We start from the raw sequence: 25456 nt of genomic DNA on the forward strand, positions 1-25456 counted from the left end.
ACTCTCTGTGTCTTTTTAAAAAAGGTTTTATTTATTTATGTTGTACCCAAGTTTTCGCGTCTGAGAGACCACCAGGGAACCAACACCGATGCTGTCACACAAGGGTTTATTTGACAAGCTTAAGCTTGGGCCCAAGTATACCCGACACAGCAGAGTGGGACTTGGACCCCGAGCTTAGTTAAGGCAGGGGTATTTATGGGTTTCTGTTACTAAAGCAGGGTGGGAATTCCTGTTACTAAAGGAGGGTGGGGATCTCTGGAACCAAAGCAGGGTGGGGATTCTTGTTATCAAAGCAGGGTGGGGGTCCTTAGAACTAAAGTAAAGTAGGGGAAAGTTCAGCCCCTGGGCACAGGGGTCTGAGATGGCTGCCGGAGCTAAGATGACTGTACTTATGCTAAGGCTAAACCTGAGGTGGGATGGCCTTAATTTTTCTCGGCCTCCACAATTTAGTCTATTAAATAAATTTATTAAATTTATTTTAAGTTTATTAAATAAATTTATTAAATGAATTTTATTTATTTTTTATTTAATTATTTAGAAAGAGAGAGACAGCACAAGCAGGGGGAGAAGCAGTCTCCCTGCTGAGCAGGGAACCCAGTCACCTGAGGTCATAACCTGAGTAGAAGTCAGCCACTTAACCAACTGAGCCACCCAGGCACTCCCATCTCTCTGTCTTTATTAAACTCTCAGATTCCTAGTGGAGAGAATTTGGTTGGCCATCTTTGAATAGGTCATCCAGGGTGAGGAGACAGAGGTGGGTAGCACAAACTGACTCTTACATTTTCTCATTCCTTCCTTAGTACCATAGGATTCTCAAAGGCCTCTCTGTCTTTCTAATCTATAATTCATACTCTCAACATTTTCTTTTCTTTTTTTTTTTAAGATTTTTAAAATTTATTTGACAGATCACAAGTAGACAGAGAGGCAGGCAGAAAGAGAGGAGGAAGCAGGCTCCCTGCTGAGCAGAGAGCCCGATGCGGGGCTGGATCCAAGGACACTGAGATCATGACCTGAGCCCAAGGCAGAGGCTTAACCCAGGCATCCTTGTCACCATTTTCATATTTCTAAAATATGTATTGTTTAATATATCTCCTGACTTAAAATCCTTCAATAGGTCTTTATTACTCATAGAAGAACATGTGTGTTTCTGTCAGGGACTACACTCCAGGATTTGGACCCTGGCTTCCTCCCCAGTTTCATCTCTTTTTCCCTTTTTGTTAAATCTTATGTTCTAGGCATAAGCTATTTGCATTTCCCCTACATAAACCATGCTTTGTTCTGTTTTTGTTTGTTTGTTTGTTTTTTTAATTTATTTTTTATTTTCAGCATAACAGTATTCATTATTTTTGCACCACACCCAGTGCTCCATGCAATCCGTGCCCTCTATAATACCCACCACCTGGTACCCTGACCTCCCACCCCCCGCCCCTTCAAAACCCTCAGATTGTTTTTCAGAGTCCATAGTCTCTCATGGTTCACCTTCCCTTCCAATTTCCCTCAACTCCCTTCTCTCTATCTCCCCATGTCCTCCATGCTATTTGTTATGCTCCACAAATAAGTGAAACCATATGATAATTGACTCTCTCTGCTTGACTTATTTCACTCAGCATAATCTCTTCCAGTCCCGTCCATGTTGCTACAAAAGTTGGGTATTCATCCTCTCTGATGGAGGCATAATACTCCATAGTGTATATGGACCACATCTTCCTTATCCATTCGTCTGTTGAAGGGCATCTTGGTTCTTTCCACAGTTTGGCGACTGTGGCCATTGCTGCTATAAACATTGGGGTACAGATGGCCCTTCTTTTCAGGACATCTGTATCTTTGGGGTAAATACCTAGGAGTGCATTGGGGTAAATACCCAGGAGTGCAATAGCAGGGTCATAGGGAAGATCTATTTTTAATTTCTTGAGGAATCTCCACACTGTTCTCCAAAGAGGCTGCACTAACTTGTTATGTTTTTGCTTATTTGCTGCCCGTTTCTCAAATGCCCATTTTTGTCTTCTCTTCACGTGTTTCACTCGTACTCACCTTTCTAGGCTGAGTTTAGCTGTTAGTCCCAAATGTCCCAGGATTTAGTGTTCTTCCTCTTTGATCTGACAGCATCCCAAACTGATCTCTGATCTGGGCATTGCAATCTGTTGCACTGAACTCTTTTTTTGTCTCTCTTCCTGGCTAAACTGTGTGGTCCTTGAGGTCAAGGATTATGCCTGATCTGTGTTTGGTTCCCATTGCCTCATATGGTGCTTAACCCATGATAAGCAGTCAGGAAATATACTGAAACAAACAAATACTGATTTTTGAATCTTAATACACAAAACACTGTGTGTGGGGGGGTACAAATGCATGTAAAATTCACATATCACTTTGAAGATGTTTACTGCCTAGGAGGCAAACAGTATCTGCACAGAAGAAAAATACAGGTAGAACTATAGAATTGCGCGCGCGCGCGCGCACACACACACACACACACACACACACACACACAATGCCCGCGGGCTAGAATTTGGGACTGGATTGATCTGGGAAGTCTTCTCTGAAGAGGACAGACGTCAGTAGTAACATAAAGAAAGAAGAGGATTCAAATGAAGAGGTGGAGAGAGCCTTACAAGTATGGGGAATAAGAGAGAAAGATTTCTGTATTTGAGGAATAGGGTAAAAACACTGGCTAAAGTAGAGGTTGATTAAAATATGGTGACAAGGTCAGGGTGTATATAGGGAAGTCATAGGTTGGAAAAACAAATTGGAACAGATGGGAGCAGATCTTGTTTAAGCATGTCTTTGTGCTGCCTCCAACATAGAACACCTCAGCATTCTAGATTGCCGACTCATCACAGATTCTGTGTCTCCTCCAGAATCAAGAAAAGAATAAGGCACTTTGAAAATGGAAAGTTTCAGTGCCGAGGAATCTCCCTTTCCTCAAGGAAATAGGGTTTCCTGATGTCCTTCAAGGTATTGTACACCAGATCTTTCCCTTTCTGTTTCAGATGTGGTTTTTGCGTTTGTGTGATTTTGTTTTTTCCACCCTGGGTTACAGAAGAGTAGCCCAAGATTTGTACCTCCCAGTTTGATGGCTTCTACTTATTGTAGTTTCAATATACACATGAATTGGACTCACTTCCAGTAAGCTAAAGGTGAGAAAAGGGTGAAAAGCTCATTAGTCTATTCCCCTTGAGGGAACGTTCAGATTTGATCTCAGTCTAATCATAAACTGCAGACAACTGTCTTTAGGGTTTCTGTCTAGACAATCGAACTCGATATAAACCTTAAACAATTACTTATTGACACTGTCAACACGAACACAAGCTTTCCTCCAAATCCATGGGCTTTATAGTGGCTTGGGCTGATAGGCCTATCAAAGTTCTACTTAATTGCCAAGACCTCCATAATTCGATCCATCCCACTTATATCCACTTTTATGTCTTGCTACTTTGAACAGCAGTGACAAACACCTATCAGGTGAGTGACATCACACGCCTTCTCATTGGCCTATAGCTCAAGCTCCACACATCCTTTAGGAAATGTCCCTCTAAGCCTCACTGACCTTTTTTCTCTAAAAGGTGGCTTGCACATCATCAACTTTTAGCTTCCATTTTAAATTGTCTATAAAAAAAAAAAAAAAGTAGCAATTCCCTGCCACCCTCTCCCCATACCAACATATACACACACTTTTCCTAGCTTCCCAGACCTGACATATGGGAGCACGGTTGTATTGAAAGGGGAGATAAATGAAAGCATCATTGTTCTCCAATTTGCTCCCACAATTGACCCGTGAGTCAATTTTATTTCAGGTCTTAATATAAGGAAATTTTACTGCTGTCTAAAGGAGTTAGAATGTTATCTTTAAATCATTTGGTTAGCTCTCTCCATTTTTACAGATGAGGAAATCAAGGGCCCAGGAGACATATATTAGCATGCATTTGTCATTCTTATTTCACATTTAGAGGTCACTTCCTCTCCCCACCCCCACCCCTCCCACTCCACCATTTACCACCCAAGTTCTTGAGGACAAAGGTCATCATGTCTTGTGCATTTTCTGCATTCACAACAGCACCTACCAGTCTTCTCTCGTTTCCCACGCAGGATCAAGAACGGGGCTGGGCACATGATGTGTCCGAAGGAAGGAATGGATTGAATTGAGCCCCTGCAGAACGTGGACTCTTTGGAGGCACTGAATTTGGTCTCTGGGTATATACTTGCCTTGGACTGGCCCACTGAGTGGTGAAAAGCAATGGACCAAAAGAGATATGCCAAGTGTGTAGTTTTGTTTACCTCACTAAATTATAAATATCATTTTATACAAACGTGACTTGTAGTCCAGATCTCTTTGAACAGGTCTAGTTCCAGAATAGACTCTCATTAAAAATGTTCTAATTGACCAATTGCTCTCAGGTCTTGGTCTGTGTTTCATGCAGCAACTAGAGTAGCATTAGCAATTGGGACGCCTGGGTGGCTCAGTTGGTTAAGCAGCTGCCTTCGGCTCAGGTCATGATCCCAGCATCCTGGGATCGAGTCCCACATCGGGCTCCTTGCTCAGCAGCGAGCCTGCTTCTCCCTCTGCCTCTGCCTGCCATTCTGTCTGCCTGTGCTCTCTCTCTCTCCCTCTCTCTCTGAAGAATAAGTAAAAAATAAATAAATAAATAAATAAATAGAGTAGCATTAGCAAAAAGAAAGTGCCAGACTATCCTTGGTGACACTGCTGGATTAAAGGAACAGTTCTTCCCATGGCTCTAATAGAGCCTTAAATTGGCCTTAAAAAAGAGCATCTGGGATCCTGTGTTGCCTTTGAAATAATAAAGAAGCATTTTGAGAAGTGCTATAATAAAGATTATAGTGTATTATTATAAGATTGCTTAAGGTAGTAGGACATATCAAAAGTGTTAAGAAGTTAAGTGGGGATGAATTTATTTTGGTTTATTCACAATGTGTCACCTTCTCCACTTGACACTATTTTTAAGACCTCTGGCCTGAGTTAGTGATGAAGTTCGTAGGCAGCAACAGACTGAAGTGATCCATGCTTGGGTGGGACTTGATACTGGATTTGGGATGATTTGTACCATCCTACAGCAGTTGACCTGCCACCTACATACATAGCCTGGCTATTTCTACTTTTCTTAGTTTGGTCCTTGCACTACCACCCTCATTTTTTAGAGGAGCAAGGTGTACTTCAGGTAGACCCAAGCTCCTACTTAATAGAAGCTAGTTTAATACCCAAATAGGAACTATCTCCAAGGAGGAAACAGGCCATTTATTTTAATCATTAACCCAATCTTACTGATGAGCATCTTTCACTATGTTTAGGCACTAAATGGGTTTAGTAGAATTAGTGAGGGATCTAAAATAGTTTCTTACTAAATATTGCAATGTCTGTGTCCCCCTCTTTTCTCCAAAAGGAATTGGTATCTGGGTAGGGGATCAGAAAGTAAGAGAAAGAACAGAGTGTGAGGATATTTGCCATTGATGATTTTTACCACCTTAGTCCTTGATAGAGAAACCTAGCTACGGTTAGGTACAAGATGGGAGCCAGTAATCCAAGCATGGTCATTAAGAATTGAAAATTTGTGCTCATGTCATCAGCACATATACTAAAAATGGAAATACAGAGAAGATTAGCATGGCCCCTGCATAATGATGACATGAAAATTTGTGAAGTGTTCCATATTAAAAAAAAAAAAAAAGAATTGGAAATTTGGTTGTGAACTCCCACTAATAATATCCCTTCTCATGGAATCAGTTACTGACAAAGGTACAGTCATTTCCCTCCAGAGAAGAGTAGGCAGGTAGGGGCGCCTGGGTGGCTCAGTGGGTTGAGCCGCTGCCTTTGGCTCGGGTCATGATCTCAGGGTCCTGGGATCGAGTCCCGAATCGGGCTCTCTGCTCAGCAGGGAGCCTGCTTCCCTCTCTCTCTCTCTGCCTGCCTCTCTGACTACTTGTGATTTCTCTCTGTCAAATAAATAAATAAGATCTTAAAAAAAAAAAAAAAAAAAGAAGAGTAGGCGGGTAGGCATTCAAAACAGTAGGTGGTCTTTAAGGGTATTAGGAAAGTCTAGTTGCCCAAAAGAATGTCCTTAAGAAGTCCACCCAGAGCACTTCCTTAAGTTATCTAAAATCACTACTTTAGAAGAATTCAACTTACCAGGTATCATCATGTCTCCAAGAGGTCCCACTTGCTTAATTCTTCAAACCGAAGTTTTGTTTTCTCCCAGCATGCAGGCTGAATAAAAAATCCTATTCTTTACTATACATACATATTCAATTAGTGATCACCCAAATTGGGCTCTTCTTTTTTATTTTTTATTTTTTATTTCTTTTCAGCGTAACATTATTCATTGTTTTTGCACCACACCCAGTGCTCCATGCAATATGTGCCCTCCCTAATACACACCACCTAGTTCGCCCAACCTCCCACCCCCATCCCTTCAAAACCCTCAGATTGTTTTTCAGAGTCCATAGTATCTCATGGTTCACCTCCCCTTCCAATTTCCCCCAACTCCCTTCTCCTCTCCATCTCCCCATGTCTTCCATGTTATTTGTTATGCTCCACAAATAAATGAAACCATCTGATAATTGACTCTCTCTGCTTGACTTATTTCATTCAGCATACTCTCTTCCAGTCCCATCCATGTTGCTAGAAAAGTTGGGTATTCATCTTTTCTGATGGAGGCATAATACTCCATAATGTATATAGACCACATCTTCCTTATCCATTCATCCATTGAAGGGCATCCTGGTTCATTCCTCAGTTTGGCAACCGTGGCCATTGCTGCTATAAACATTGGAGTACAGATGGCTCTTCTTTTCACTACATCTGTATCTTTGGGGTAAATACCCAGTAGTGCAATTGCAGGGTCATAGGGAAGATCTATTTTTAATTTCTTGAGGAATCTCCACACTGTTCTCCAAAGTGGCTGCACCAACTTGCTTTCCCACCAACAGTGTAAGAGGGTTCCCCTTTCTCCACATCCTCTCCAACACATGTTGTTTCCTGTCTTGCTAATTCTGGCTATTCTAACTGGTGTAAGGTGGTATCTCAATGTGGTTTTAATTTGAATCTTCAAATTGGGCTCTTCTAAGTCAGGCTCCCAAACTCTGTCGACGGAGATTGAGAATGGGCCAAAGACCAGGCCTCAGAGTAAGAAAATATAATCAGATATTCTGCTTCTTTTTCAGGTTTCAACAACACAAATCAAGCCTTCCAAGAACCATCTCAGTTAAACTTGAGAAAGCAACAGTGGTTGATAATGATGAGGTAAGAAGGAGCATTAGAGGAAAGAGAGTACTTTATAAGTTGGGTTCACAAACTTACTGTTGAAAAGGAAAAAGGGGTTAATATTTATATAGAGAGCAAGGTTAATTTATCCTGATTTTATGAAAGGGAAAGAGAGATTTAGAAAAGAGACAGGGACATATCAGCAACTAATCAGGGCTAGAAGCCAGGGACCATAATCCTATCTTAGAAACCCAACTTGGCGGGGGACCTGGGTGGCTCAGTGGGTTAAAGCCTTTGCCTTCGGCTCAGGCTCAGGTCACGATCCCAGGGTCCTGGGATTGAGCCCCACATTGGGTTCTCTGCTCAGTGGGGAGCCTGCTTCCCCCTCTCTGCCTACTTGTGATCTCTATAAAATAAATAAATAAAATCTTAAAAAAAAAGAAAGAAAGAAAGAAAGAAATCCAACTTGGCTAGACTTTATGGCCACCTCTTGCTGCAAAACCCCATTGGGTAGCTCAGTTGCTTCCCAAGATTTCTTCATATGCAAGTGAATTTTCCAGGCCAATTTTATTTTACTAGCCAGGATGGTGTAATTCAACATAAAACCAAAAATATATTCCACTTAGGACACTGTTGTGGGTTTGGTCAACCACTGTAGACTAATTTGGAAACATTTAAGAGTAAAAGCATTTTCCTCAGAGACTTTCTCTCCCCTAAAATTAAAAAAAAAACAAAAAAACAAAAAAAAAAACAACCTATTGGGGCACCTGGATAGCTCAGTAAGTTAAGTGTCTGACTCTGGATTTTTGTCTCATGGTCATGAGATTGAGCCCTGTGTGGGCCTCCATGATGTGTATGGAGCCTGCTGAAGATTCTCTGTCTCTCCCTCTCCCTGTGCTCCTCCCCACCCTTCCCCTCTCAAAACAACAACAAAAAACAAAAACAAAAACACAACACACACACACACACAAACCCTACAAAAGAAAAATTTTCACATAGTTCTCTCAAAATTTTTCTGAGACTTCTATGATTCTAAATATATATATCATATCTGTGAAGCAGATTGTTTATAATGTATCTTTGCTTTGAACAAAGAGACTTCAGTTTTCCAAAAGGGTAATAAAATGAAATCTTTGCATCTTTGGATTTATTTCTTCCCATTGTTCCTCATGGAATGCATGGCGTGGCTCTGATAGTCTTCCTGGTCTCTCCCCCCCACAGCCCCTGGTCATTGCCAGACCCTGGCATTTTCCTCCAGGAGCACAACACCTCCCCTCATGGCAATGTTCTGCCCCATCCTTATTTCTTCTCTCTTTTCCATTCACGTTCATGCTTTCCTCACCTTTCAGCACATGTTCCCTTTCCTCTGCACCCCATCTTACCATATCACCCCCTTGGGGGCATGGCAATCTTTGGAAATGCTAATCCAAATACAGGATTGTGCCCGCTCCTCTTTTTTTTGATTTCTGATTATTCTAAGCCCAAAGTAACTCAGAGCTTTTCTCTCCTCGTGCCCTCATGCCTTTGACTCATCTCTAGGTGACCTACGGCTGAACTAGAGGCCAGGCAGGGTCAGTGAAGGAGAGGCGGGAGGCCCAGCAACTCCCGCCTCTCCTGTACAACCAAGACATGACACTCTACCAGTCTGCCAATCACCAGCACGTCCACCAGCAGAAAAATGCCAAGTGGTAGACAGGAATATTACTGGCATTCAGTTATTTTTTTGGCAACATTTCCAAAAGAATCACATACTATAGAAAAAAAAAAAAAAAGCAAAATGCACCATTGTTTCTCCCTTCCTCCGTGTGTCTGCTTCCATCTTGGCAGGCAGTGGTCCCTGGGGCTCCCTTCCACTACAACCCTGAAGTGATTACCCTTTTATAACTTGCTTTTCTCCCTAGAGGGTGTCCTCTGTGTTGATTTTTACCTGATTTCCTATAGAAATGGAAAGGGCAGAAGGAAGAGGTGTGATGCCTTGGAGTGGTTTGTCTCATCTGAACTTTGATGCTGCCCTTACCTACTTCCCCCTCACAGCTTTACCTGATGTCCGTAAAGTGGGTCCACATGTCCACGGACAAGCTTTCCTGTGGGGGATGCTTCAGAACGTAGCTCTCCTTGCTGTGGCCTGCATTCCAGAATTCCGGGGTACAAATCCTGAAGCACATGTTCTCCTCGATTAATTCATACGAGAGACCAGTTTTTAGTTAGATGCAGGTGAGTATTGTTTAGGTTCTGTGCAACTTGAAACCGCTGTTTCAATTATTGTCTCTAGATTTGTGATCCCGTTGGGCCATCAAAATTTGTTCTGAAGAATCTTCAGCTTTACACAGTCCATCCAAATTTGGTAAGTGATAAAGGATTCACTGCCCCCCCCCCCCCACAACAACCCTAACAGTAAAGTCTAGGCATGGTGCCACCAGCTTCTATGACTGCACAGTCTCCTGGCACAGGGAAGCAGACCTGTCTTAGGACGCTATGCTGAGTATATGGTGATGGTGAGGGACCAGGGAGGACCTGGGAAGAGGGTGGTCCCTGCAGCCGATTTTTTTTTTTTCAGATTGCACAAGTATGCACGTGCACATGTAGGGTGGGAGTGGAGTGGCAGAGGGAAAGGGAGAGAGAGAATCCCAAGCGATCTCCCTACCTAGCATGGAGCCCAATACAGGGCTCAATCTCATGACCTGAGATCATTGAGATCATGACCCAAGTCAAACTCAAGTGTCAGAGACCCAACCGACTGAGCCACCCAGGTGCCCAGCAGCTGATTTATCTTTAAGTTGAGAAAACCTATTTCTAATCAGGAGGTATTTGATTCTTTCCCTCTCCAGTCCTCTGCCTCCTCCCTACAGACAGAAAAGCAAATTTTGTGGGACAGCCCCTTCTCCCACCACATTTTAAATGACATGCTTTCTTTTGTAACTGCTTTTTCTTTATAAGGTTGTGCTTGTGGAGAAATGTTGGTGTGTGGGAAGACGCAGGAGGGGGCTGTGTTGGTCTCCCTGAACAAGGAAGGAGCTTTGGTGTATGGCAATTTCTCCATTTGCCTCGGAGAGAGTTGTAGAAAAGACCATTTAGGTTTAACATGGAAGCTTATCGTTTGCCCCACTGGGTTCAGCCAGATGTGACACTTTTTCAGGAGAACTAAATCGTCTCACTCCGTTTATGTGGAAACTTTTCCAATTCACTTCCTCATCCCTTAGACTATTTGTGGGGGGCTGCTCTGAGGGCAGAGAGGGCCGGGTAGCTTCAGATATTTTCTGTAAAATGCATTTCAGAGCAGATTTGCCCCACCCATGTGCAGCCTCTGTCCCTCCCCCACAGAGGCAGAAGACTAGCCAGTTGATTGGTGAATCTTCTCTTGATCGAATCCCTTTGTCTCTCTGGAAACCTCTGTGTCACTCAGGCGAAGTACTATGAGCCTTTGAAGCCCACTGCCGTGCAGAAATTCCTGGCTCGAAATGAGAAAATCAGAAGCTTCATGTTGAAAGTAGCGGAGTATGACCAGGATAAGACCTTACTGATTATGACCAACAACCCACTTCCCTGCCCAATTGACCAAGAAGGAAAGGACATGGCCCCAAAATACTTCTCCAAGGAGTTGCTGCTCAAGGTAATGGCACCTGGAGAAGCATCCTGGCACCTTGAGGAAGGACCCCCGGGAACTGGGAGCTAGCTTGAAGAAGGGAGTTAAATTAACATGGAAGATGGTACTCAGGAGCCAGCTTCTCCCTTCTTATTCCTTGCTAAACACACACACACACACATACACGCGCGCGCGCACCTGGAGAGCCTGGGAAAGACTCAGAACTACACGAGCTTGTGTCATTGTGCAACGTCATTGCATGGTCCTAATTAGAAATTGTTCCTCCTTGGCCTAAGACATTTAGTTTGTAATTAACCAAAGGTAAAACAGTCATTGGCTTTCCAGTTGAGTATAAAGCAGTAAAGGATAAATCAAGAAATGACGAATAAGGAACAGAAATAACTAAATGGGAAATGGGTAGAGGGTTATGCTTTACACCCATTGCTTTCAGGTGTCAGAAGAAATGGAGAGAACGGGGCGGAGAATTCACTATCATGGCAGCCAGACATTTGGGACTCTGTTCGACACTACAGAAGTTCATGCTCAATCCAGTAAACAATTGCTCAACATAAACAAAACAAAGAACTAAAATATAAAGATGCTTTCAGAATATATTCTATCTGGAAGGAACTTGGAGCCTAGTAGGAGACACTGATCAATACATGAGAAATATAAAAGTTATTATTAATACACCAGGATATATGGATAATAGAATATGCGAGATATAGCACTAATGTAGAGTAGAGCTCTGTGTCTTTGTTGGGGGGAAGGGAGTAATCAGGGAGGTTTTACAGAGGAGGTGCCCCCTGACAAAAGAAGGGGAGAATATCCCCGTCAGAAGGAAAGGCAGAGGCATGAAGACCCGAGAAAGTGAGGTGCATTCACGGAGATGGGAAAGAGTCCATGGGGGGACATAAAAGGTATAATCAAATTGGCACTTTAGAAAGACTGTGTTTGGAGGTTGAGAGAAAGATGTGTTCACTGTGGAAGGGATACAAATCAGATCAGTTGTGATGTTACTATAACAGTCAAGGTGAGAGTTGCTGAAGAATTGAACTAAATCAATAGCAGAGGAAGTGAAGAAAATGAATTTAAAAGATATGTAGGAATCAGGATCTGAAAAAAGATCTTGAAAGCCTTGAGAGCAGGCCTAATACAACAAGAAGAAATTGAATGAAGTAAGTGAAAGTGCAAACAAAAGAAGCTAATTATCACAGAAATTACCCAAGATAGACCCTTGTGATACAATGTGGTGAATTTGAGGTTTGTGTTTCCTTAGTTCCCGGATGAATGGCAGTAAAAGCTTCCTCTCCAAACGGAGGGTAAATTGCCAATATGCAATGATACATGCCGAATGTGAGTTTGTTAATGAATTCATTGCCTATGGTGTCTTGGGGTTCAGAATTTGTGTCCTTTTTTATTTTTTTTTAAAGATTTTTATTTGTTGATTTGACAGACAGAGATCACAAGTAGATAGAGAGGCAGGCAGAGAGAGAGAGAGAGGAGGGAGCAGACTCCCTGCTGAGCAGAGAGCCCGATGTGGGACTCGATCCCAGGACCCTGAGATCATGACCTGAGCCGAAGGCAGCGACTTAACCCACTGAGCCACCCAGGTGGCCAGAATTTGTGTCCTTTGAGCATCAACTCAGTGGTGCATTCTCAGTGGTTGTGGGTAATGTACACCGGGAGAGGAACACATGCCGGCCCAGGATTGTCCTACTCCAGGTAGAAAAGGAACTATAAGACTATTGTGTAGCTCCAAGTAAGAAGAGCTTTCTGCCAACAGTTGGCACTTTCTGAGCCTTCCAGATCACATGCAGGACCTGTTCATATCCATGGGCAAATTATGCTACAGAGTTAAGGCACTGATTGTCAAGGACTGAATCCATGGTAATTCCTCAGGCTCTCTGGAACAAGTCCAAGAAGAAGGCCAATATCTAGAATGCTTCTTTCATATTCATGCTGCAACATCCCTTTCCCTTGTTAGACAAATGTGACAGCCTTTAGCGAGCCTAAGATCATATAAGCATTCTTTTGCTATGCCTAGGCACGTGTATAAGAAAAGGGTGAGTTCCAGCAGGCAAATCGAAGAATGGAGCAGGCATGTCTGTCACAAGGATGGCTTTCCTCACAGCCCCTTCTAAGTGAAATGGCCCTGCCACCATTGATGAAGAGAAGGATGCCCTTGTACAGCTAGCTGGGACCTGAGAAGGACCCCAGACCCAGTGAAACACAATTCATAAGCTGATTGGTGGTGCAGAGTGGTATCCCCAAGTGAAAACAAACAACCACCCCAAGACCAACAATCAAACCAACACCAAAGCCCACCAACCTATCAACAACCAAAAATCCCTCAGACCGATCAGATTCCTGCTTCCAGGCATCTGAGTTGGGGAAGGGGAAGATGAAGGCAGTGGGAATGAAAAGCTGAAAGGATAGGTAGAGAGAGAGGCCACTAAAGAAAAAAAAAAAGTCAAACCAGGACGAAGAGGAGTGTGTGGGACCATGAAAGTAGAGGAGGGACAGGACAAAGTTCTAGGGAAATAGAAATGAGTAAGTGGAAGCTACAAGGAGAAGAAGGATACAAAATAAAGGCAGGGAGCGAACATGGTAGAGAGAGAAGGAAGCAGACAGGAACAAAGTAGGAGACAAGCTAATGATGGGGCAGAGATGAGATGCACCAACTCATGCCGTGGTTGTCCTTAGCGAGTGCCGGCCTGGATTCCAAATACTTTTCCTCTCCTGTTTTTCTGGCATGAGGTCCAGTTCTGGTAATGATTCTGTTCTTTTTGTGGCCAGATTGTTAGCTAAGTCTTAGATCCTAGGCCCATCAGCTCTTAGAGTAAAACCTCTATTTGTTAAGGTAACTTAGACAGAAGTTCTTCAAAACTGGAAGAGCTTAAAGAGGAGGAGTACAGAATTCAAAAGACATGGTTCAACAGGAACTGTTTTTTTTTTTTTTTTTTAAGAGGCTTTAAAATTCTGGGGTAAGCAGCTCAGCATGTATCATTTAATCAGTCTGGTCATTCATTTATTCTTTCATTGACTTGGCAAGTGTTTATTGAGCACCTACTCTGTGCCGGGCACTGTTATGTGCAGTAGGGGTGAGTACACCAAAGTCTGGTTGAGTGAAGTTTAATTCCAGGGAGGCAGACAGACCAGAAACAAGTCAACAATCACACAGATACTGTGGAATGTGCTAGGTACCATGACAAAGCAGGATAAGGGAATGGAGCACGATGGGTGTGAGGGGCAATTCTAGATAGTGTAGTTAGACGAGACTCTCAGAAGAGGTGATAGAGACTTTAGCAGGGTGATGGGATGTGTCCTGCTGTTACTAGCATGTTGTTTTCATTTCAGATTGCCACACATTAGGAAGAATCTAAACAGTAGCTTTCTCAAGTGAGTTACAGGAAAAATCAGGAGAATAGAGAGCCGAAAGCCAGATCACATGAAAAAAAGTTCAAAATAGGGGCAATGTTGAGCCTAAGAGAGGAGAAAGAGCTTAGGAGGAATGTGATGGATTTCTTCAAATTCTTTAAGGACCCTGCAGAAGAGACTCTAGATTTGTTCTGTTTGGGCTACACAGTAGAAGGTTGGGGTGGGGGGCAGCCAACAGCTGAGCAGAGAGGAAATGGGTTGAGTCTTTTGGTACAGGAAGGTTGACCACTTGATAGATACTGTAGAGGGGATAAGAGGGTCAGATGAATGGTTAGACTGGATGACCTTTAAGATCTTTTCTTAAAGTCTTTGATTCTATGACCTTTAGTAACGGTGAAATGATTACCTCACAAAACATCCTATTTCATGACCTTTTCACTGCAGACAGAGAATGAAATGTGAATGAGGCAGTCATCTTTGAGAAAGGAAGGTAGAGTCCTATGGATTTCTTTCCCAATGTATTACCAAATGCTTGGTTTCCTAAGTGATTTACTAATTGAATCCTTCTCAAAACTGGGTAAGGTCCTCTGCCATTCAGTTCCAAGGGCCACTGGGCAAGTCCAGCCAATGACTCAAGACCCTGATCAAGCTTTGGACGTGTCATCTGTCAACAAAACAAATGGGTACAGTAGTTTCCACCCCCACCTCTTATCTACAGTCTCTGTGGTTTCAGTTATCCACAGTCAACCTGGGGCCAGAAGCAGCTCTTCCTCCTTCAGCAGTAGCCTAACGCTAAGTCACCATGCCTATGTCATTCACCTCCCTGGATCTCATCATGTAGGCACATGTTATCATCTCACATCATCACAAGAAGGAAAGGGGTCAGCGTAGTATATTATTTTGAGTGAGAAAGAGACCCCATTTACCTAACTTTTAATACAATATCATTATCCTATTTTATTGGTTATTGTTAGTAATCTCTTACTGTGCCTAATTTAGAAGTTAAACTTTATCATAGGTATGTACATATAGGAAAAAGTATAGTGTGTCTGGAGAGCTCGGTACTATTTATGATTTCAGGCATCCCCTGGGGGTGTTAGAATGTATCTTCTGTGGACAAGAGGGGGCTACTGTAGTAGCTCACTCAGGGAACTGCCTCCTTTTCTTTTGGTTTCAGTTCCCACTTCCCTCTCTGGCAGGTTTTTTGCATCATTTTAGAGAAATTAAAGCTGAGTCCAGGAAATCAGTCCAGTCTCAAGGGCTCAGCTTACTCCATCACTTAACTCTTCTTTCCTCTGCTGCAGGAAGGTCATCGGCCCAAGCCCGCTGAGAACTTCTGCCTACCCTTGATGTCTCAGGAAAAAAAGTTACGATCTGGACTGAAACCAACCTTTCCTGTGACCCTGTCGGAGGATCCTACATCCAAGCGAGAACAGTGGTTTAGGTGTAGTCCCAGCTCTTGTACTCATTTTCTTCCCTATCATTTCCTTATTCATGTTACTAACTTTTTTCATTACAATTTAACGAAAGCTTTTCGATTGTAGGAAATACATAGAACTGCATAATAAGACAGCTTTCCTACATGACCCCCAACCTCATTTATTTCCTAATGAAAAGAGACAGTAATGCAAAACTAAGGTTTTTCACTGAGAATGATTTTCAAGAGTGAAAAGAAGTACTCAAAGATCTGTGAGAGGAAACAGAACAGTATTTTCCCCCAGTGCATGTAAAGAGCTGTGGCTTAGGAACAATATGCTAGGAGATTTCATTTGAAACCAGGTACAGGAGCAACCCACATTTAATTTGGGGAGGAGAGAAGATCCTTTATTTTATTTTTACTTTTTAAATATTTTAAATTTTCATTTTAAAAAGATTTTATTGATTTATTTGACAGAGAGAGCCAGAGAGCCCAAGTGGGGTCGGGTGGGGAATGGCAGAAGGAGAGGGAGAAGCAGGCTCCCCGCTGAGCAGAGAGCCCAACAGGGGGCTGGATCCCAGGACCCTGGGATCATGACCTGAGCCTAAGGCTTAACTGACTGAGCCACCCAGGCAACCAAGAAGAGATTTTAGAGTTCCTTCACAGATTTACAATGCTGGGTTCTAGAAGTATCCCTCCTGTTGAGCAATACTCCCACTCCATACCAATGAGTATTCTCTAGTGACTGTCCTTTCTTCTCTCCCAGAATTGGAATGTAGTGAGTGCTTCCATTAATGCCCTGCCCTAGGATCTATTAAATGAGCTTTCTTTCTTAAGGTTTTCCACCGACAATGATTTCAAGAGCGAAGGGAAGTATTTAAAGGTCTATGCTTTGAGGAAACAGAAACAAATGTATCCCCAGCTCAACTTTTGTTCAGTCTGTAAAAGAGATATGAGGAAAGATGGTAAGCTTCTTTCTTTTAAAGCAAAGGTTTATAGATCTGAGATGTGGGCAGGAGGCACAACCTTTTGGGGACAAGAGATAAGGGCAAATCAACCTCTCTCATGGAAGTTCTGGAAACTATTTTTCCTTGTAGCATAGATGCTAAGAATTGTTAAGAGGCCTGAGTGATACTAGGCTTTGGACCCTGTTAAAACCTCAAATTTCTTTTCTTTTTTTTTTAACTCTCAAATTTCAAGAAAGCTCTAGCCTAGTGTTTCCCAAACTACATCGCCTACCACTTTGATAGTTTTAGCCATATTGGTATATTATTTGCCCTGTTACTTGGTGTTTTTCTTTAAAAGTTTTTGTTGTTGTTGTTGTTGTTCCTTTCTTAATACTGTATCATACGATATAATAGTTACATTTTTTTCCCGATATAAATTTAGTCAAATTTATAATAATTAAAATTTAAAATATTTATCTATGTATCATCTAAAACCACCTTGTATTTTGCACATCAGACTTTGTGGAAAACTATTCTAGAAGGACCAAAGGATAAGTCTGAGGTTCATGAGTTTCTTTGGGGTCGAGGCGTACACGGCGTAGAAGGGGTTTGTGATAAGGTTTTACAGAAGAGAATGCAATGAAAATGCTCCTTACACATTATCATTCATTTAACATTTATGGGGCAGCTGTAAGTGTTGAACACTTACCAAGCTCCAAGACTGTTTTTCCCCCCAGTTCTATAATAATAAGTAGGGATGTTTATTTCCTTCAAGGGAAATTCCACCCCTCCACCAAGGTAAGGTTTGAGCTTTATAAGGAAGGTATGATGAACATAACAGTTAATAGCACATTAAGTAAAGGTGGAGTTACATCTTAAATGATACAGTACGTAGGATATCAGCAGTTTGGTTTAAGTCAATACTGGGGGAAATAATTTCTCTGGAATCTAGAATCTAATCTAGATTAGAATTTCTCTTTCTCAAGGGCATGAATCTTTAAGGATCTACCCAATTTACATTTCTAAATAGAACACATAATATCTCTGTCTATAGCAACTAGTAGATCTCTGGTGATTTTACAGTTTCCCCTAAGAAAAGTGAGTACCCTACTCCCTTATGTATCCAAAGGGCCCCTTGTGATGCTTTCCCTAAACAAAGACAATGTGGGCTATGAAGTTGAAACAATGTCTCCACTTCAAGCAAAAGAGACTGCTAGCCAACCCTCCTTCTGCCAATAGTCAGTCTCCTTCCCAGTTTGCAGGGCATCTAAATAAAGAAAGATTAGGTAGAAAATGGTTTGGATGGGGGCCATAATTCGTTGGGAAGTGATTAGGAGGCCATCCAAGAGACAGATGATAGGAACCGAATTAAGGTGATAGCAGTAGGAATAAGGAAACAGATTCACGGGGTATTTACAAGACATAATACATCAAAGAAGTGCGGAGGGATGGAAGCAAGAAGAGCCCAGATTGGAAACTTCCAAGAACAGGCAGAGGTTGAAAGAGAATCTGGATAAAGTGAGGACCCTGAAGCCAAAGGCAGAAACAGTTTCTTAGGTACACGCTCAGACAGGAAAACGGAACACCACCTACATTTTAGGAAAAGGCTAAGAGGAATATGAATGAATGTACCAGTGAGTACACCCTATTGAGTTGTCTAAGTGTTCATAGGGTTGCAGGTGGGATCATTTGAAAGGGGTGGGATGAAACAGGGAAGTCTCCAAACTGCAGTATTTTAAACAGGGTTTTGATGAAGGGAAGGAATCCACCACTACAAAGAAGGTTGGGCATGGTAGTCCATGGTCTAAAATTTACCCTCTTGCTAAGAGTAAAGTTTCCTGGTCTCTCCAAGCGGGTCTCCTTCCTGCCTCACATTGAGTGTCCTAAATCTTCTGGAAATCCACATTCACCAAGGCGCCCTGTGCTTTGTTGCAGTTGCAAAGTCAGGGAATGACCCGCCGACTTCCAAGATGATTTGGGAACCACTAACCCTTTCTTCGCTCCTGGAAGAGAAACCCATCAGAACTGTGCCAGGGGGGAGCATGTTCCGCAATGGAAGGGCCCAGCAGTGGGTAATCAAAAACGCCACTGTCGTCAAGTGAAAACAAACCCTCCGGGCCTCCCGCCTCGGTCTCCAGAGACTAAGGGGACTGCAGAAGTCACCTCCCAGGGCGTGCCAACCTAATAAAGTCGCATTCTGCCCGCTCCCGGCCAGGGCCAGCCCCCAGCTCCAACCTGTCGCTGCAGGGGCCCGGACGCAGCCCAGGGGCCCCAGCCCCTGGCCCCGCCTCCGCCCGGCTGGGGGAGGAGGAGAGGGCGTGGCCGCGTCCCCAGGGGATCAGAGCGGCCGCGACAGCCGGGGGAGGGCGGGCCTTCTCCCCGAGTGACGGGACGGCGACCCAACCGGCGCCAGAGCACGGGGCCGGCCTTCCTGCAGTCTCTTCCGCTCGCCGGCTGCGGCGCCTGGGACGGTTGCGGTGGGTCTGGGCGCTGGGAAGTCGTCCAAGATGATTAAAAAATTCGACAAGAAGGACGAGGAGTCTGGTACGCGCTGGGCTTCTGACGCCCACCCTCAGCCGCTGGGGCCCCTTCCCCGCCCGCCGACACCTGCTCTCGGGGGCCGCGGACCCGAAGGCGTGGGCGCCGGTGTGCCAGGGGGCCGGAGTTGGAGCCCGCCCCTCCCTCCGCCCGGCTCCGCTCTGCCGCAGCCTGGGGCCTGCCCCTAGCCCCTCCCCCGGGCGCCGGAGCCTCCCCTCGGGTCGCGCGCTCCCGCCCCGCGCCCGCGCGCCGGGTCCGGCGGCTCGGCGGCCCCGCCCCCCGCTCCCGCCCCCTCCCCAGGGCGCAGCCCCTCGGAGCCGCCTCTGCCGCGCTCGCGGGGGGGTGGGCTGTCCGCGGAGGAGGCGGGCCCGCGGCGCGTGGCCGAGGGAGTGGGTGCGCGCGTGTGAGAGCGGGGGGCGCTGGTCGTGGTAGGCCCGTAGCGGGTCTGGGCTCGACGGGACAGTGTGTGTACGTGTGTGTACGAACTTGGAAGTGCCTTGTACCTTCCAGTCTTCCGCCCCCCAGGGGGTTCAGACTGTCCCGTGGTACATAGGTTATTTAATGCTGAGGCATCCAGAAGTGAGTTCGTTCTTGATACCCGTCCTTGGTCCAGAGCAAAAGGGGAAGATACCAAGCCACCTGAAAACAACCCCCTCCAAACTCCCAAACCGAACCCCCCCAGTGTTTGGTGCTGCTCTCCCATGGTGTGGTCGAGATTTGGTTTTAGGAAATCTCCATGGCCTCTTCCAGCTTGATATGATAGGGTTCTTTACTAAACTCTTTTTTGCCTCGCAGTAATTATTGGAAACCTGTAAGATAGTGCTTGCCTTTGGGGAGATCCAAAGGGCCCAGCCACCATCTCATCCATCTTAGCTGTGTGCCCGTGACATACACTTGTCACATTCATGTGAAAAGAGGACAGGGGAAGAGGGCACTCATTTTGGGCAGGGATCCTGCAAAAGAGAAGTACAAGATCTCCAATGGCTGTCAAAGACACCTAGTTCCAGAATCGGAATGATTTTATTCAATTTGTATGTGTATTTGTAAGGATTCTCACTTTGATATCCAAGTGGTCACTCCACTTAGGTGAGCTATCCCAAGCATTCAATAACCTGTAGACATAAATTTGTCTAGGACAGCTCTTAAAGACATTTTTTTGTTTATAACATAGGTAGTGGCTCCAATCCTTTTCGGCATCTGGAGAAGAGTGCTGTCTTACAGGAGGTATGACTTGGAAGTATTCTGTGTTCTTTCTTTTCTATTCCATTTTAGAATGGTGGTCAGAGAGCCCCTGGAATAGGATGACCCAAAATTAAGAATTGAGGAATGCAATAATGTTTTTGGAGAATACAGACATGAGGGAGAAAAAAGATGGTTACTTATCCTCAGAGGGTCTAGAGCTTATGGAAACGCAAAAACATGTAGACTCTCCCGCATGTTGATAATTTTAAATAAAATGCCAAAGAGGTGTATAGTACAAGGTTACTGAAGGAAGTTGCAGACATTAAACTAATTGTATTCAAATGCTGTGAGTAAATACTGTGATTCTTACTTAACACATAAAGCGCATACAGTTGAAGTACTAGGTCTAAGGGAAAGAGTGTGGAATAGAAAGTCAAGACCATGTGTAATAATGTATCATATACTGTGATAAATTGATAACTGTAAGCAATTAACATTATTTGGATATTGTGATCAAAGTATATAGTTTATTTGATTAAAATTGATTTTTTGTAATCTGTGATAGAAATGATAGAAAATATACTATGTATAACAATTTTTTTTGTACCACAGGCTCGTATATTCAATGAAACACCCATCAATCCAAGAAGATGTTTGCATATTCTTACAAAGATTCTTTACTTACTGAACCAGGTAAACTGTTTTGATTTGCCTTAGATTTGCTTCCTGGAATAGAAATACATAACATGCAGTGAAATGCTTTCCGGAAAATACAGTTTGTTTGTTTTTTTTTTTTAAATTCACTTAATTTAAAAATATACAGTGTTTGATTCAGGTAAAGATATGTAAAGGTTATATAGGACAAGGATTATGACACATACTTCTGTTTTATTCATGAGGTACTAGATCAGCTAAATGCATAGTAGGTCCTCAATCTTGATTTGAATTTAACAAGTTTTAGCTGATGTTAAAATATGTTGTTTAGATTTGTTCAGAGGTCTCATGTCCCTCCAAAGATACAGTACAAAATTTTAAATTCCAGTTAGATAGTTTACTTTTTTTGGAGGGGGAAGAGTATAGTGGTGATTTTTTTTCCCCAAGCTTTGATTTTCATATTTAGAGTTTATACGTATTATCCCTACTGTACCATGGCAAGCGATATGATTCTGCGTTTAACCATTCTGTGCCTTAGTGTCCTTTTCTATAAATGGGGATTATGATAATGCCTGTTTTCTAAAGTTGTAATGATTCAATGAGATAATGAATGGAAAGCACTGAGAACAATCCTGGACATGCACATTCAGGAATAGTTTTCATTCAGTCATTCAGCAAATATTTATAATACACCTGTTGATTCCACTGTGCTGTTTGAGGCACTGGGGACATAGCAGACAAAACCAATAAAAGTATTTGCCCTGATAGAACATGGATTCTGTTTGCTGTTATTGCTATTAATTTTATTTTTTCTTGTGTTTTTGTTTGTTTCTTTGTTTTGCTTCAGACCAAAAATTCTCATGAAATGTCTAGGACCTTAGAAAATGTGATTTTGTTTCTTAGATTCACACACTCACATATGCACACACAAATATACACTTATATATACTTCAGGTGGCTTACATATGGTGTTCAGAAGACCATGGTTTCCAATTTGAATTCCATGAGGATATCAAATTTTTACTGTATTTCATTACTGAAGACACGATGAAGGTTTGTCCTTTGCAAATGGAGACTGAGCAACAAGTACTTACTTTGACATAAAATATCATCTTGTACCAACATCATATTCTTCTGTGGTAGCATATTAGAAGCATTTAGGACAAAGTCAGTTTGATTTAATTTTTCATAACACACATTGAGCCCAGGTTGGCTAAATCCATTGTATAAGCAGAGTTTTGAGTAGTTGAAGGCAGTGCAGAGTAACACATACTTTTATATTGACCAGTACCTCTTTGATGGAAAACTCATGTTGAAACACTTCATTATCTTGATAAGAAAATTACCAGTGTAATCTGATAAATAAGCACAGTCAACTACAGAAACAGGTTTGGGAACCTTAGTTTTATCTTTGGCCTAGTTCTTGGTATTGCTTTTTGGAAACATACTTTCAAATTCCTACCACAGCTGATCTATCTACTCATATATTCTGAATTTCAAGCCCAAAAGTAGGGACTTAGGGTTTACTGAGCTTACTGAAAAGTGCCTGGACTTCCATATGTTCACTAAGTCTCTGACTGATGAGCATGTTGGGTCCTCTGATTTAAGAACTGTGAATTCTTATACTCTGTGTTTCAAACTCAACTTTTAAAGTTTTTCACCAAAATTTGTTTATTCTTATACCCATAAGAATAAACCCAAATAGATCGAGAACTAGTTATATTCCGAGCGAGATCTGAAGGCCTGAAAAGTGATTGAGGCTAATGCATTATGAGGATTGCTTTTAATGAAATTGGTTATTCAAATGTTAATGTCTCAGGTGGTCTCTAATCTGGAATTTTTTGACTGTGAGTGAAATAAGTTATCTCACATCTTGCTACTTAAAAACATGCCATTCTCAGACTCAGCAGCATTTGCATCACCAGCAGTCCGTTAGAAATGCAAAATTTCAACCTTCACCCAGGGCTATTAAAGCTGATTCTGCATTTTGGAAAGATCCTCAGATGATTTATTAAGCATATTAAAGTTCTGATCCAAAGCATGATCCAAAGCCTGACTTATATAACTAATCTAGTTCCTGCCTTTTTGGTTGGTCCCTTTTTACCATATTTTCTGGGATTCCTAATATATAGTTCTTTATAATTTAATATTTATTGTGCTCCTATAATATGTCAGGCTTTGTGCTGGGCATTGGATTATAGAAATATAAAAGGTGTGATCTCTGCTTGTAGGCAGTGTACTATTAACATGCCATTCTGATTAGGAACTCAACTTGCTACTACTTTCTACCTCCTTATAAATTGTGGTTCTCTAGGGAAATCAAAATAGTTCCTGCTAAAAGGTTAGAGACGACTATTCCAGAACTTTTCTAGCATGGTGTATAATACTGAATTATTTCAAATAAGGAGTGGACACAATGCCCATACAAGTTTATAAATTGAAAGCCAGAAAAATAGCTCAGAGGCAGAATGTTTACAAAGAAATTTTTCCCCTGAGTTCTAAAAGATTTTTGCAGGCAAAAAAGGAAAATCCTTAATATACTTTTTTAATTTTTTTTTTAAGTTTAAGAAGTTGTTTTCAATTTTCCTTAGGGGGAACACTTTGGAACTACGGAAGCCACAGAAGCCTTCTTTGCAATGACTCGATTGTTTCAATCTAATGATGTAAGTCTTTTTATTTTCTTCTTTTAGGCTGGAAAAGCTCCTTTTATTCTTTCTTCTTGGGGAGCTTAGAGTGTTCCAAGTTAGAAAACGTTACTTGAAATATTTAAAATTACTTAAACATTATGTATCTTCATCAGATTTTTATTTTTTGTTTATATTTTTATTTTTTTCAAAGATTTTATTTATTTATTTGGCAGAGAGAAATCACAAGTAGGCAGAGAGACAGACAGAGAGACAGGGGGAAGCAGGCTCCCTGCTGAGCAGAGAGCCCAATGGAGGGCCCAATCCCAGGATGTCAGCATCACGACCCGAGCCAAGACAGAGGCCCTAACCCACTGAGCCCCACCAGGTGCCTCTTCATCAGATTTTTAAATGTTCATTAAAAGCCATGTGAATGTGAAAGATTGACAGTATACAGCGTAAAGCTCTTCCCCCACAGATCTCTCACGCAGTCACAAAAGCCGTTCATTTTCCAGCGTGCAGCATGCCCCCGGGAAGATGGGCTGGTAGAAGTCACCGGACGTAGCTACCACATTTCTAAGTCCCAGTCAAGTTTTGGGGGGGCTTGGGATTGCTGCTGGTAAGCAGCGGGCCTGGCCACTTGAGAAGAAGAGCGGGAGCAGTGTGGGGAAGAGGACGCAGGGTAGGAAAAAGAAGCGTAAGGGCGAACTAAAGCTGCCGGCATCTCTTTGTCTGTATCTCACTGCCTTAGAGCACCCGACTTCCAGAGCACTGTGACTCTCCAGCTTTACTTCTGTTTTCTAAATGTGCTGCACATTTCTCTTTCGCCCAGCTCTAGCTCAGAACCTACAGGGGAGGGAGTTCTGCGAGATAGACTTCCCAGCTTTCTGTTGATGTTAACTTGTCCGAATCTTGCGGTTATTTTTGGTATGTAACTACATACCTTCACAGGCCACGTTTTGTGCCCAACCCCCAGGAACTTCTAGGATTTGAGTGTGGTTATATGTCTGGATAACGATAGGCTTCGGGAATAGGTCTCCAGGAACTTAGCAGTGTGGGTAGGGTAGCTGTCTCAGGTGAGGCCATTACTGATTCTTCAGGCAAAGGGAGACTCTTTGCTCAGACAGAGAATGAAGAGCTGCTTCTATTTGTAGAGGAGTCTTGGGGAATTTAAGAGTTCAAGGTACTCAGCTTCATCAGAATCTTCCCATATGTCCCTATCCCAATTTTCAGGGTCCTGCTCCTTCCCAGTTCAAAGTCTTCCCTTTAATCTAAGATGCCCCACAGGGTGTGTATTGAATTTTCATTGTCTTTAGCCTCATGGAGGGTTTGCTTTTCAGAATTCTCAGCGTTGCGTCCACATGACACAGGCTTTCTATGAAAGTGTTATGGAAGACTTCTAGTCTCTTTCCCAGACCTTGAGCCGTGAATTTAAAACTCTGGACATATTTCTTTTACCAAGTTCTCCAATGTACTTAGAAGCAACTAACCTATTGTATAATACATTTCTACAAAAATTCTATGGCAGCAGCTACTGGGTTATCTAAGCCTTCTCTTCTATAGGTCCTTAATGATGCTTCTCTGCAGGTGATGATTTAAGTATTTTGGCTCTGCGTGCCATGGGCCACTAGTCTCCCCTTTACCACTGGAAACAGGGCCATTAGTGCCTTTTATCAAATCAGAGAAGCACCTTCAGGTTTCTGTTGTTAAGGTCCCATTTCCCTTTAATTGCTTCCTCTCCCAGAAATTCAGGGTTCAATCAGGGAAGCAGAACCAACTATGATTTTTATAGATTTATGTATTAGAGGTGTTAGACTAGAAAGCCAGGCATTTCAGGCTGCTGGAGCAAGGTCACGGAGAGGGACTATTATAAAAGTTATGGAAGGCTGTTGCCTCTTTGTGGCTCTGTGAATTTGCAGC

General features: G+C 42.8%; 2 protein-coding genes and 1 non-coding gene across 3 annotated transcripts in view; all 3 read left to right on the forward strand.

Annotated features, from left to right (window-relative positions):
- Window positions 1-18640, forward strand: part of TSGA13 (testis specific 13) — a 43713-nt gene extending 25073 nt beyond the window's left edge. The window contains exons 2-7 of the mRNA XM_059397496.1: window positions 7171-7249; window positions 9483-9554; window positions 10614-10820; window positions 15479-15618; window positions 16429-16556; window positions 18474-18640. Coding sequence (XP_059253479.1) covers window positions 7171-7249; window positions 9483-9554; window positions 10614-10820; window positions 15479-15618; window positions 16429-16556; window positions 18474-18640 — 793 coding nt within the window. The remainder of the gene's footprint in view (window positions 1-7170; window positions 7250-9482; window positions 9555-10613; window positions 10821-15478; window positions 15619-16428; window positions 16557-18473) is intronic.
- Window positions 5562-5666, forward strand: LOC132017003 (U6 spliceosomal RNA). The gene has a single exon (XR_009404092.1). It is a non-coding gene; the product is annotated as a U6 spliceosomal RNA (small nuclear RNA).
- Window positions 18641-18965: 325 nt separating the features above from the next.
- Window positions 18966-25456, forward strand: part of COPG2 (COPI coat complex subunit gamma 2) — a 111442-nt gene continuing 104951 nt past the window's right edge. The window contains exons 1-4 of the mRNA XM_059396398.1: window positions 18966-19082; window positions 20248-20300; window positions 20871-20951; window positions 23504-23575. Of these exons, the coding sequence (XP_059252381.1) occupies window positions 19046-19082; window positions 20248-20300; window positions 20871-20951; window positions 23504-23575 (243 nt within the window). The 5' untranslated portion in view covers window positions 18966-19045. The remainder of the gene's footprint in view (window positions 19083-20247; window positions 20301-20870; window positions 20952-23503; window positions 23576-25456) is intronic.

This window comes from Mustela nigripes, chromosome 4, assembly GCF_022355385.1.
Source record: "Mustela nigripes isolate SB6536 chromosome 4, MUSNIG.SB6536, whole genome shotgun sequence".
In the NCBI taxonomy this organism is placed as follows: Eukaryota; Metazoa; Chordata; class Mammalia; order Carnivora; family Mustelidae; genus Mustela; species Mustela nigripes.